Source organism: Lepisma saccharinum, chromosome 11, assembly GCF_977018435.1.
Source record: "Lepisma saccharinum chromosome 11, izLepSacc3.1, whole genome shotgun sequence".
Classification (NCBI taxonomy): domain Eukaryota; kingdom Metazoa; phylum Arthropoda; class Insecta; order Zygentoma; family Lepismatidae; genus Lepisma; species Lepisma saccharinum.
In genome coordinates this window covers 76,706,496-76,719,576 of record NC_139239.1, presented here as the reverse complement: position 1 = coordinate 76,719,576, position 13,081 = coordinate 76,706,496, and the positions used below count along the sequence as shown (strand labels likewise).

At 34.1% G+C, this 13,081-nt stretch overlaps 1 protein-coding gene across 3 annotated transcripts in view; it reads left to right on the top strand.

The window, feature by feature from the left end:
• Nucleotides 1–13,081, top strand: part of LOC145994933 (polycystin-2-like) — a 73,898-nt gene that overhangs the window by 25,116 nt on the left and 35,701 nt on the right. For 2 of the 3 annotated variants that reach the window (XM_083131441.1, XM_083131440.1), the window contains exon 5: nucleotides 4,264–4,394. In XM_083131441.1, coding sequence (XP_082987567.1) covers nucleotides 4,264–4,394 — 131 coding nt within the window. Of the gene's footprint in view, nucleotides 1–3,454; nucleotides 3,580–4,263; nucleotides 4,395–13,081 lie in introns of all 3 variants that reach the window. The other variant, XM_083131442.1, reaches the window with a different exon arrangement.

Below are 13,081 nucleotides of genomic sequence, written 5' to 3'. Positions count from 1 at the left end.
TGTTATTTTGGTAGACACCCTGTTATTGAACTAAAAACTACCCAAGATGAAACTTCTCGAACCATTTTAAATTACGGTAATTGCTGAATATTTCTTTGCCATTGCAGGTCATAATTTAAATGTAGAGAGAGTACTTTCATTACCATCAGCAGCACAACAGACTCACGAGAGAAATTACCTTTTCATAAAGTCTGTAAAATGTTTGTTTGGTACTGGTCCCTATAATTTCAAAGCGTTTGACTGTCCACTCTAACATAAATATAGTTTGACTAAACCCAAAATTTTGATAAAAATTGTCTCCTCTCAGAAGTTCCACTCAAATCATGTAGTAAGAGGTGCATTGATTAGCATGATTGCAAGTTTTGAAATTTTGCATTTAAAAATTCAATAAGAATTCATTTTTTAAAAACTGAAAAGTGTCATTTTTCAACTACTTTCTAATGTGATCCATAGAAATATGTATTACACTGTACAACACGAAATTTGTCCTTTGCTTAAAAATATGTTTTTCTAATGTATTTTTGCATGCAAAATACGAATCTGCAATTAACTTCTTCGTATCACGTACAGTTTTTTGAAAAACGCCATCTTTATACATTATGTGTATTAATTACGTTTAAACAATTACCTTTAACTGTTTTTTTTCAGCGCTTGATAAAAATGATATCGCTATCAGTTCGCATTGTAACATAAAGAAACGTTCTGCTGGATCCTCTAGTGATAAATTTGTTACATAACAATAACCGTTCTGGCACCACTGACGAACAAGGGCTGCCATCTGTTTTGTCCTATCCAACGTGAAGGTTGTGATTTGCAAATGCAGGTGTTTGTGTAAAGTTTTAACGTTTGTGGCAGGTTTCTGTTAGTGAGATGTGTATGAAAAGGAGGCTTCATTCAGTGGATCATAATGTCCCGTCAGTGTAAGAATAACCTTGATTCATTTTGTTATATATGTGGTGAACTGACGTTGAAAAGTCAAAGAAGTAGCCTTACCCCTGTTGTCAAAAAAGCATATGAACTGTATTTTGGATGTCGAGTAGGCGATCAAGATAAGCGATGGTCACCACATATCTGCTACAATTGTGTAACAAAATGTCATGTGACTGTACAATAAAAATGGTACGTGTTAGGAGAAAACGGATTTTACATATCGATTCAGCACCTCCAATTTAGTCATAGTCACCTGTTTTCAACTAAAGGCCAGAACATGACCTCAAATTTGTTGTACAGTGTTATTTATTGAGAATGTGTTGTGTCCTACATTTTGACATAATGTCCTACATTTTGGGACAGCATGTCCTACATTTGATAGGGGTTTTCATTAAATAAATATTTATTTTCTTAATTACTAATTTCCAATTACCTACGTAGGGTTTGAATAAATAAACGTTAAGAAAAATGAAAAAAAAAAAAGGTCTAGAAAAGTCCAGATAAAGTCAATAATTCTGGATGTGTTATTTTGGTAGACACCCTGTTATTGAACTAAAAACTACCCAAGATGAAACTTCTCGAACCATTTTAAATTACGGTAATTGCTGAATATTTCTTTGCCATTGCAGGTCATAATTTAAATGTTGAGAGAGTACTTTCACTACCATCAGCAGCACAACAGACTCACGAGAGAAATTACCTTTTCATAAAGTCTGTAAAATGTTTGTTTGGTACTGGTCCCTATAATTTCAAAGCATTTGACTGTCCACTCTAACATAAATATAGTTTGACTAAACCCGAAATTTTGATAAAAATTATCTCCTCTCAGAAGTTCCACTCAAATCATGTAGTAAGAGGTGCATTGATTAGCATGATTGCAAGTTTTGAAATTTTGCATTTAAAAATTCAATAAGAATTCATTTTTTAAAAACTGAAAAGTGTCATTTTTCAACTACTTTCTAATGTGTTCTATAGAAATATGTATTATTTATTGAGAATGTGTTGTGTCCTACATTTTGACTTAATGTCCTACATTTTGGGACAGCATGTCCTACATTTCCCTTACAGCGATCTGGTAACCCTACATAAACTGACTTATCTTTTTGCTGGGTCATGTACTCATTTTCAAGGGTGCTCAAAGGAGCAAGCATCATTTATTTTTTTATTTTTTAACAATTAATGTAATTGTGAAGAAAACAAGTTGGTATTTTGTGCCATGTGTCACCAGCTTATTAAAAACGATATAAGATCACAACTTTTTTTTTCTCTTCTGAATTTTCGGACCAACCTCAGTCCTTCAGGGAAAGAAAGTGCAATGGAAGGGTTAAAACGTGATTGAAACTGATGTCATAGCAAGGTAGCTGGAAGAAACACCCGATTGCTGCAGGATCACATTCAGGACATGAAGATTTTTATACTTTTAATATGTTTTATCTATTTAAAACCCTCCCACAACTCTTTCTTTCTTTACATCGTTGAAGAAGGATCGAGGTTTGAAGACAAAAGAAGGTATACATAAATATCACGTGGCTTAACAGCCAGTGAGGCTCAGGGCCTACCTACTGACTGCCAGCCCTACTTTAACTTTGCCAAGGTGCGCAATCGTCTGACCAGTTATAGGGTGGGGTGTGGTCAGCACAACGAACCCCCAGTTGTTGTAGGTTTCATTCGTAGCTCCCCAATTTCCTCACCGGTTCCAATCTCATGTGAAATTGTCAATATATTAAAGCCAAAAAAGTAGTTGATAGATATGATATGGTTCCAATTAGAAACTGTAATTTTTAAAAATTATAAATATTTTGAACTACTTAAAATTGTTTCAATTTCCAAACACAGTGGAACCCCAATTTTACGTTCTCAGATTTTAAACTTTCCCACATTATACATTTAATCGTGATGGTCCCAACATAGGGAAATGTCATAAAACTCTCCTCGATTTTACATTTCCCTACATTCTAAGTTTCATCAGCCTGGTTTTCTGAACAATATAAAATTGAGGGTCCACTGTATCAGCATCTGTATCGTTTGTGTCGATGTTGGTATCACTTTCTATTGAGAGTGGAATCAGCTCAACCCTATTAAAAACATAATAGAACATCATAAAAGAGTATGTAATAGTTAATAGGTGCAGATAAATTTGATTAAATGAATTGTCAGAAGGATGCAGCACTAAAAATGTGTACTAAATTATGAGATGCAAAGCACGATAATTTAATTTACCACATATAATTATTTTTTTATGTAAAGTAATTTGCATCTACCTTGAAAATCCAGTGATAATTAAAGATTGACATTTATTTCAGATATATGGGTTAGTTCTTTCACTGTGTAACTGAAACTGTTGGTTATGTTGGGTTGCTGTAAAACATTGTCTACATTATCTTCTTCTTCTATCCTTGTCTTAATATTATAGACTGTATGTTGGTGATTCTATGTCTGGGAATTTCTGCTACACTATTTTCCCATGTAGTGTCTTCGTAGATCTTGTGGGTTAAATGTATACTCCTTTTGGTGTCGTTTGTAGCTCAGGGTAAGAGGTGACAGTTGTGTTGTCCCTGAAGATTTTTCAAATGCAATTAGGAAGTGTTACAACATGTACGCAGCAATCTATGAGGATAGAACAGCTTTTGGTCCAGGGAATAACACTGCGTAAGTGCAATAAATAATTATTGCATGCCAAAGAAAATTATATAAAATTTCAAACATCTAATTTTGACTTCAATGATTGGTTGTCAGTTTCAATGTTGTGAATGTTAAGAATTATTGTACAGCATGGTGAATAATCACAACGCAGTAATTATTGATTTTTGGAAAGTTATAGTTTTAAGATTCAGTTTTTCCTAATGATACACTAAGTTTTGTATGTTGCACACTGCTTGCACTCTTTCCTTAAAACACTATAAGTGTCACTATACGTGACAATGTATGTGCGTGCACTCATGATAATGTACATTTGTTAGCAAGGACATTATTAAAAATATATTTATTTTATTCCTTCATTTGTTACCTGATTATTCACTACAAACTAACTTTGCATATCTCCATTGAACTAAGGTGCATCCACTTCTTTTTAAATAAGTTATGTAACTGGATGTTTTGCATCTACCAAACATTATTTTATGCAATTTATTCTGATATTGTGTTTCATTTCTTTCATGTTTTCCTGACTTGTTTACATGCTGGCTGTAATTTGGACCACTAACAAACATAAATGTGTGATGCTTCAATCTCTGCATGCTTGGCTTTTGGATACCGTGTGGATGCTCTGTTATGCTTGTGTTCCCTTCCTTTCCTTATGTTCTTATGTGTATTTTGCATGACTTTCGTGTGCAGTTAAGAATGAAAAATATGTCGTGTGAAATTGCTAAAAGTTTTGAAGGAAAAATTTATTCCTGTTTTGATTACTATGATGAAACCAGGGAAGATAAATCGACCATGGAAGGAGTAGGGAGAGTAGGCGAACAGTAAGTATTGATATTGTTTCCCAGCATGTAACGTATAGTTAGCATGTATGAGTTAATCTAACTGCAGAACAGTTCTACTGTATGTTCATGCAGCTTATATGTGTTGTACACATTATATTATTTCAATTTCCAGAAATAATGTTAATTTTGTAGTACATTATTTTCAAGACCTATGTTCATAAATGAGTCACTTTGGACCAGTTGGCAGAGCATCTCACTGCCAGGTGGAAACCTAGGTTTGATTCCCAAGGTGGGAATTTGGTATTCACGTGGGAATACGTGGGTCCCTGCGTGGAGCAGCTCTGGGGTTCACCAAGCCTCTAAAAGATGGGTACCTGTGAGGTAAAGGTGGCTGAAGCATGGTGCTGATCACATCACATCCACAAGTATCTTGAGTTTTGTGAATGTTTGGAACCCTGCCTTCATATCCTCCCTTGTGTTCTACTCAGAGATTTATTTATTTATTTAATTGTAGTTGTCTCCAACAGAGAAAGCTTCTCCAATTATGGGAGACTTGCATACAGTTTAAATATACATACATAATTAATAATATATAAAAACACACATACACACAAATAAAGAGATACTTCACACAAATAGATATTTACAAGACAAAACAATACAAAGCCATACCTACACTCATAGTAAATGGTAACAATATACCTCACCCATGATATATATACATGTTTAGACAGGGTTGCTACGCGACTGGAAAACCTGGAAAACAGGGAAAAGTCAGGGAATTTGGTTGGTCAGGGAAAAGTCAGGGAATAGTCAGGGAATTTTGCATATTTTCTGGAATTTACGCACATTTTGGAGTTGCAGGAGAACCAGTTACAAAATGAACGAACGGTTCATTTCCACTTCCGAATTCGGTTCTTGTGATTCCAGTCCCCCCAAAAGATTCAGTTCAGAAACTTGTTCCTCTTGTCATTATGACTTCTAGTCTGTTACGTACAAAATGTTGGTTCCTTCGCATTTCAATTCTCTATTTATTCACTCTCGGATCTAGATTCTTGGATCCGTTCATTTTGACACTCTTTCTTGTGAACCTGTTCAAGACCGGAATTTGGAGAGGCGTGAGATTTTTCCTTAGAGAACAAGGTACTCAAGACGAAACCTATGCACCAGCCATCCTCAGAATTTCTTGCGGAAAAAAATGTTGCTTTAGCTTTGTGTGTGGTGCGGAAATTTTCTTTCTTCAAGAACACACCCATTCGGAACCCGTTCTCTTTTGATACGTGAAGCGGAGCAGGTTGGTGTTCGGACAGTTCATTGGTTTTGGATCTGCAATAAAGCTTGAAGAGCAGAATTTCACAAAACTGGCTGTGGTTGACGTCTCACTGGACGGGTGCAGATGCCGAGTAAAAACAAAGGGACTCACTACTTCGTTCCCACCTTGAACCCGTTCTGTGAATTTGAGTCCTTCGTTTGCGAGCTGTTCAGAAGCAACCTGTTCATTTGCTCGTTGTCATAGTTTTTACATTGCAGAGATGTGTTACACCCGAGAAATTAGTGATTTTATGCAGTATCAGTGACGTCATTATTCGAATATGCACGTGTTTTGTGCATGTAGAATGAATTTATTTTTTAAAAACTGGTCCGAAATAGAGGAATTAAACGTAAGCTGGTCACACATCGTTGTTAGGTTAGGAATGTTGGTTTCGGTTTCATGCCAATAGTAATTTTACGTATTGTTTGCATGTAGATTGAAATTATGCTAAAAGTGGTGAAAATAAGCCCAAGTTCCTTTTGTTTTATTACGATTTCATCATGCTACAAATGCAACTTTTACATGGTTCGATTTCGATTTATGTCTGTTAACACATACTGCAGAGTTTTAGCGATTACTTAAGATTTTGTGAATATATGCTTTTGTGGTTAGGTTAGGAATGTCAGGTTTGGTTGTCTTAGAATGAAAATAAAGACCCTGAATGCACTCTACTAAGGTTCCGATTTATTTCTACATTCATTCCCACTAGTTTACGATACTTACTGTCGCTTGTCAACCGGATAATACCTTGTCTGTGGGAAGCGTGTATGATTGAGTAAGGTCATTTTGAAGGTTTGTTTTTTCAACATAAATAACTTTTTTCGAATCCAAATAGTGCTCATTTTAAGGAAAGTTCAAATTTCGTGTCACAATGATTGCCAAAATTCTATGATAATTAATGTTCCTGCTAGGAAAATTCGAAAAAAAATCATAAAACATTCGGAACTGTTACCTTTTAAGAGACAGATTTCAATGTTTTCCGTAATATAAAATTGGTTCCAGCATGTGGAAAACTCAAATAATGGAGATATTTGATTCCAAAGTATGGCCCGCGTATATATTTTTTTTAGGTGTATGGTTGGTCACTGGGCCTATTCAAGTTCTGAATTTCCGTAATATGTACTATTTTCAATAAATTAAAAAATATAATCATTAAACTTATTGCATATTTTCTAAAGGTACTTGACCTAATTTTCTGTTCTTTCTCATTTGTATTGATATAGGCTAATTGAGGTTGTATACAGGTTACATTGTAAAGCTTTGATATATGCCACATTTTTTTATTGATTTTTTTACACCACCTTTATTGTAATGACTTAGTGAAAACGAGGAAGTACAATAGTTATTTATTTTTTCATTGAATAGCATTATATTGATCACTTGGTAACTTTTCAGCTAATAACTGTGTATATTCATATTCATAATTATTAACGTGCCTGCATATTTAATTGAAAAACATGAGGTTCAAAAGCAAAAATCATGACGACAAACATGTCTGGAAAAATTTTATTTGTGGTCTGGAAAACCTGGAAAAGTCAGGGAATTTCATAATCAAAAAATCGTAGCTACCCTGTTAGAAATCCCTAAATGTCTGCACTTACAAGACAATAATTTCTATAATTTCTTGCGCAAACCATAATGATTGAAATTTTGTCTTGCAAACATTCAGGGAATACAAAACAATACAAAGTCCTACATACACTCATAGTAAATGATAACAAATAAATACCTCACCTATAACATATATTTATATTCAGAAATCCCAAATATTTGCACTTATAAGACAATAATTTCTATAATTTCTTGTGTAAAACATAATGATTGCAACTTTGTTCTATAAATATTCAGGGAATACGAAAAGTCTAACTCATTATCTATCATTGATAACTTATTGTACAAATCTAACATTTGCTGTAACGGAGAGTTTTGATACTTCTTAGTTTTAGCCATTTGACAATTCAGCAAGTTTCTATTTCGAAGATGACAACATGTAGTATTAAAAGATATTTTGCTTAAAATTTGAGCATTATCAATAAGGCCATTAATTATTTTATACAAAAATAGCTGTTGCATAAAAATTCTCCTTGACCTTAATGATGGCATGTCGATTTCTCGTTGAAGTGTATTGGTAGATAACATTTTAACATTACAATTCTTACCGTGTTTTTTGGAATACAAATAACGTTGAAAGCATTTTTGTATTTGTTCTATTTTTTCTATATATATTTTAGCTATTGGTGACCAGATTATAGATGCATATTCCAAGGTACTCCTAACCATTGCATTATATAATAACGTGATTGCGTCCAAATTCTTTAAATATTTTGACATTCTAATTACAAAACCTAATTTTTTGTATGCAATATTTACCATTTGTATTATATGAGTTGAGTACGAGAGATCCTTGTCAATTATTATACCAAGATCCTTCATAGTGTTGACTCTTTCCAATTTTTGGTTGTTTATAAAGTATTCACATTGCACGTTCGATTTATTTGCAGATAATAACATGTAATAACATTTTTTTATATTGAGATCAAGTTTATTTTGAATACTCCATTGATAAACACGCTTTAAATCTTCCTGCAATTGACAAGTATCTTGCAACTTTGTAATTTCTTTATATATTTTGATGTCATCTGCATACATTAGACAACTAGATTTATTAATACTTAATTGTAGGTCATTCACATACAATACAAAAAAAAAGAGGCCCTAAGTTTGATCCTTGCGGTACTCCAGAGTTTACATCATATTTAAAAGATTTTGTCAACCTAAAATCTACATATTGTCTTCTATCTTTCAAATATAATTCAATCAGTGATATCCAGTCATCTGATAATCCATACCATGTTAGTTTATGAAGAAGCACTTTATGATTGATTTTATCAAATGCTTTAGTAAAATCTAAGTAAATAGTATGTACTGTGGATCTATTATGTAACATTAAATGAACTTCTTGTGTATAATTTAATAGATTCGTGATGGTCGATCTTTTTGCTGTAAAACCATGTTGACAATCTGTTATCCAACATTTGACATGATTATATATTCTAGTGTAAAGAATTTGCTCAAGTACCTTCACAGGGGAGCATAAAATTGAGATTGGTCTGTAATTTTCTATTTCGGATATTTTATTCGTTTTTGGTATAGGACACACCTTGGTTAGTTTCCAAATACTAGGAAATGTTTGCGTCTTCAATATTAAATTGTAAATTGTGCATAAAGGATATTCTAATATTTCCGAACACGCCTTAACGATATACGGCGGAATCCCATCTGCTCCACATGACTTCTTTGCTTTAAGATTCTTTACTGCATTATAATATTCGTCTTTATGAATTTTATTCAATGATAATGTTAGAAGTGTATTAGCTTTTGTATTTACAACTACACTAGAATTATCTTCATTTTGTTCATTTTGTCTATATACAGTGATAAAAAAATTCGCAAATTCATCTGCGATACTTTTATTTGAATTTAATATATTCTTACCTGATTTCATTTTCTGATTATTAATTTTTTTAGTGTTCCTCTTACTTTTTGCAAATCGCCAAAAACCTTTCATATCAATCTTAATATCTTCCTCTAATTTTTTAATATAATTATTATAAGCATTTGTAATTAAAGTTTTCGATCGCTTCCGTAATTCTTTATACCTATGTTCACTATTGCTATCATGTTTCTTGCGTTTCCTATAGTATTCTTTCTCCTTTATAATATTAATAATTTCTGCATTAAACCAGTAAGGATATTTACTATTGAAGGTACGTTCCTTTCTTGGTATGGTACTATTCAATACTATATTAAACTTATCGTAAAACCATTTTACTGCATCATCTACATTATTGTAATTCTTTAATTCTGTCCAATCTATTAATTTGATATAGTTTTAAAAAGTCAGCTTTTTGAAAATTATAAACATTCACTTTCTCCTTTGAAACTCTATCATGAATAGAACCCAGATGAAGTGTGATGTTTAAAGCTGGGTGATGTAAATCTTCCTTTACAAAGGGATATTCTTCTCTATGTATTAATATGTTATTATTGCTGTTAGTAAGTACCAAGTCAAGGGTTTTATTATTCTGATTTTTATTATTATTAATGGAACATAAGTCATAGAGATTTATAAAGTTAGCTAGATTGATGCATGTGTTATCCCCATTTAATAGGTTATATGACGCATCACTTATTAAAGATAAATTGAAATCTCCTATAATGAGAATATTACTATCTTGAAGATATGTATATTGTTCGAATATTTTGTAAAAAGACCGATATGTTTCCAAATTTGCTTGGGGAGTAAAATATACTGAAAAATATAATATATATTGATACCCAGTGTCACCTTTACACATATAAACTCTACCTGGCTACATATGTCTATAATACAGGAATCTATGTTGTGATGAACAGCTATTATTACTCCTCCCCCTCTTTTATTATTATCCCTATCTTTTCTATATACCACATAATTGTCATTAAACAATTCTTGATTATACACTCCATTCTGTAGCCAAGTTTCTGTCAATACCACTATATCATATTCGCATTGAATACTATTAGTATAGAATTCATGAGTTTTAGTATTCAAACCACGTACATTTTGGTAATAAATAGATAGTGTTTTTAATCTCTCCATGAAAAATCATAACCAACAAGAATTTCCAGTTTTACTGGATAGCTATTACATCATCCATGGATTTTAAATGTATTACTGTACTATCCTTACTTTTCCTCAGTAGAATTCTACCCGAATTGTCTATCCACAAAAATGCATATCTTTTTTCAGTTTTTATCTTACGTGCTTCATTAAATATCTTTCTCCTACTGTATGTTATACTATGATTTACATAAATTGTACCATTATGAGTAAAACCTATTTGATTTATATTTATATTTCTTTTAACTTTTCTTTTCTCTACAAATTTATCCTTTACACTTCTCCTAACAAATTTCACAATGATGCCACTATCATGTTGATGAGGAGATTTTTTTAGTCTATGACATATATCAATATCTTCATTCTTAATTTCAACATCCAAGGCTCTACCAATATCTTTTACAATATCATACACATTTTCATTCTGTGTTTCAGGAATACCATATATTTCTACCATATTCCTCCTACTGTACTGTTCTAGTTCTTCAATTTGAGTTTGCGTTTCTTTAAGCTGCTTCTTTAATCACAAATTATCATCATTAAGTTTTTCGATTTGCACTTTACATTCTCTTATTACTTCATTTTGTTTTTTTAACATGTCATTATTTTCATCTAACTTTTCATGTACAAGATCTAGAGATTTACCAAGTTCTTTTTCAATATTTCGATTACTTCTTTTCAAATCCTTGAAGTCTTTCTGTAAGTTTATCAACATCTTATAAACATCTTGCATAGAAATACTTCCCTCACTGCTACCAGCTGGTAAATTGTCTTCATAAAGACTGTTTCTTCTTTCCCTTTCACAAGTAGTACAATGCCATTTCTTGTTTTGTTTATTCATATATTCAATATCAGGTTCTGTCAGATTTACACATTGTGTGTGATAGTATTTTAAGCATTGGACACATTGTATTTTTGATTCTACGTCTTGTCTGGCAACCGAATTCTTACACATGGGCACTGACTCATTATTGCTCATTAAGAGTAAACCACTCACTTTAGACACTCACTTTAAACACTTCGATTTGAATCGTCCCGGTGCTCCGCAGATTGATCTGGCAATACTGGTGCTTCAACTGTTGACAATTGATGGTTTGTTTATGTTCTTGAAAGTCGATTTACCATTAATATATTTCATTATTTATAATGTTCACACAATTTTAGAGTTCACATTATATACTATTCTAAGCACTAAGTACTTACGTTCTATTTCACCATCACACTTTACATATCCACTTAAAAACACCAATAAAAAACCTTAATTCTGCGGAGCACCTCGTTGATCAGTTCTCACCCATCGGCCACCATACCTCACATAACAATAATCCTTGGTGCAACAGCCTGAGAGGGGCAGTTCCTACCTACAGACCTCTGGTGGGAGATCATCCAACCGGTTACGTAGTGACATATGGTTCCCCCCAGTTGTTGTTGTAGTTTCCATGACCAGGTTATGCTACTCAGTCGTAGCTCTCCAATGGTGAGTGGCCACTGGTCCCATGCACTGGCCAAAATCTTGTAGGAGAGACTAAGCAGAGCATGTCCATAGCCTGATGCCTTAAACTGCACAGCCACGGTGAGGAATGATACCCCATGTAACCAAACCTTTTACAAGTTCATTGTTCCCTCCCTCCCGCAGTCGTAGACACTAGGGTTTCTACAGAGCCCCGTTACAAGTGAACCCCCATGAGAGTATGGAAAATTGTTGTAGAAGGATCTTGGCCCATTATACAGGGTGGCTCAATAAGTCACTTAACACCCCCAGTACAACGCCACTGCGGCATGGAACATGAAAATGGCGATGACCAATCGTTATCAGGCCAAGGGGGAACCACATTGACGTCACCCGCATGGTCGGCAGCCATCTTGAATTCAACTTCAGAAATTTAAATGGGAAGGGGGTCGTGCGACATATCAAAATGGGCTAGAATTTCACCAGGAAAACAACTGTGACATTTGTTTTCACCTAACTTTAAATTTAATGGCGATTTCCGCATGGGAGAGTGACACGTCCTTTCCTTTGTGCTTAAATGTTTATTGTTCAAATAACCGTTAGTATGTGATTATGTGGTATTTATTGTTAGACCAATCACTGAAAATGTCCGGATATTGACTTACTGGTATGTACATATCTTGTAGTATTGGTTGGCATGGGAATTACGATTGTGTTTTGTCTTTACATAAAAGTTTAAAAGAGTGATGATGTGAATTGATCGTGTCAAGAGTAGCATATTTCCTTTTTCACTGATCTGAACGAAAATGCCACTAACGTGTGAGGAACGGATTGCCATCATATTGATGTCAGGGGAGAGAAGTACGCGTGACATTGCCGCAGACTTCAATAACCGCAATCCTGCAAGACAACTGGTGTCACATGTGGCCGTCAGCCAGTTGCTGGCAAAGTTCCAAGATACTGGATCTGTGGATGACAAGCCGCGACATGGACGTCCAAAAACAGCCAAGGATGAGGGTACTGCTGTAGCGGTGTTGGCATCATTTGCAAAGTCCCCAACCCGTAGCACACGGAGACTGGCGCTGGAAAGCGGTGGCAGCAGGGGTTCAATTCAAAGGATTGTACGTGACCACCACTGGCATCCGTATAAGATACAGCTGCAGCAGCACCTTAGTGAGAACGATCCAGACAGGCGTTTGCAGTTTTGTGAGTGGGCTATAGCACAACTGCAACGTGACCCTGCCGTCGGTAGTAAGATTCTGTTCAGTGATGAGGCTAATTTTTATGTGTCGGGGGAGGTG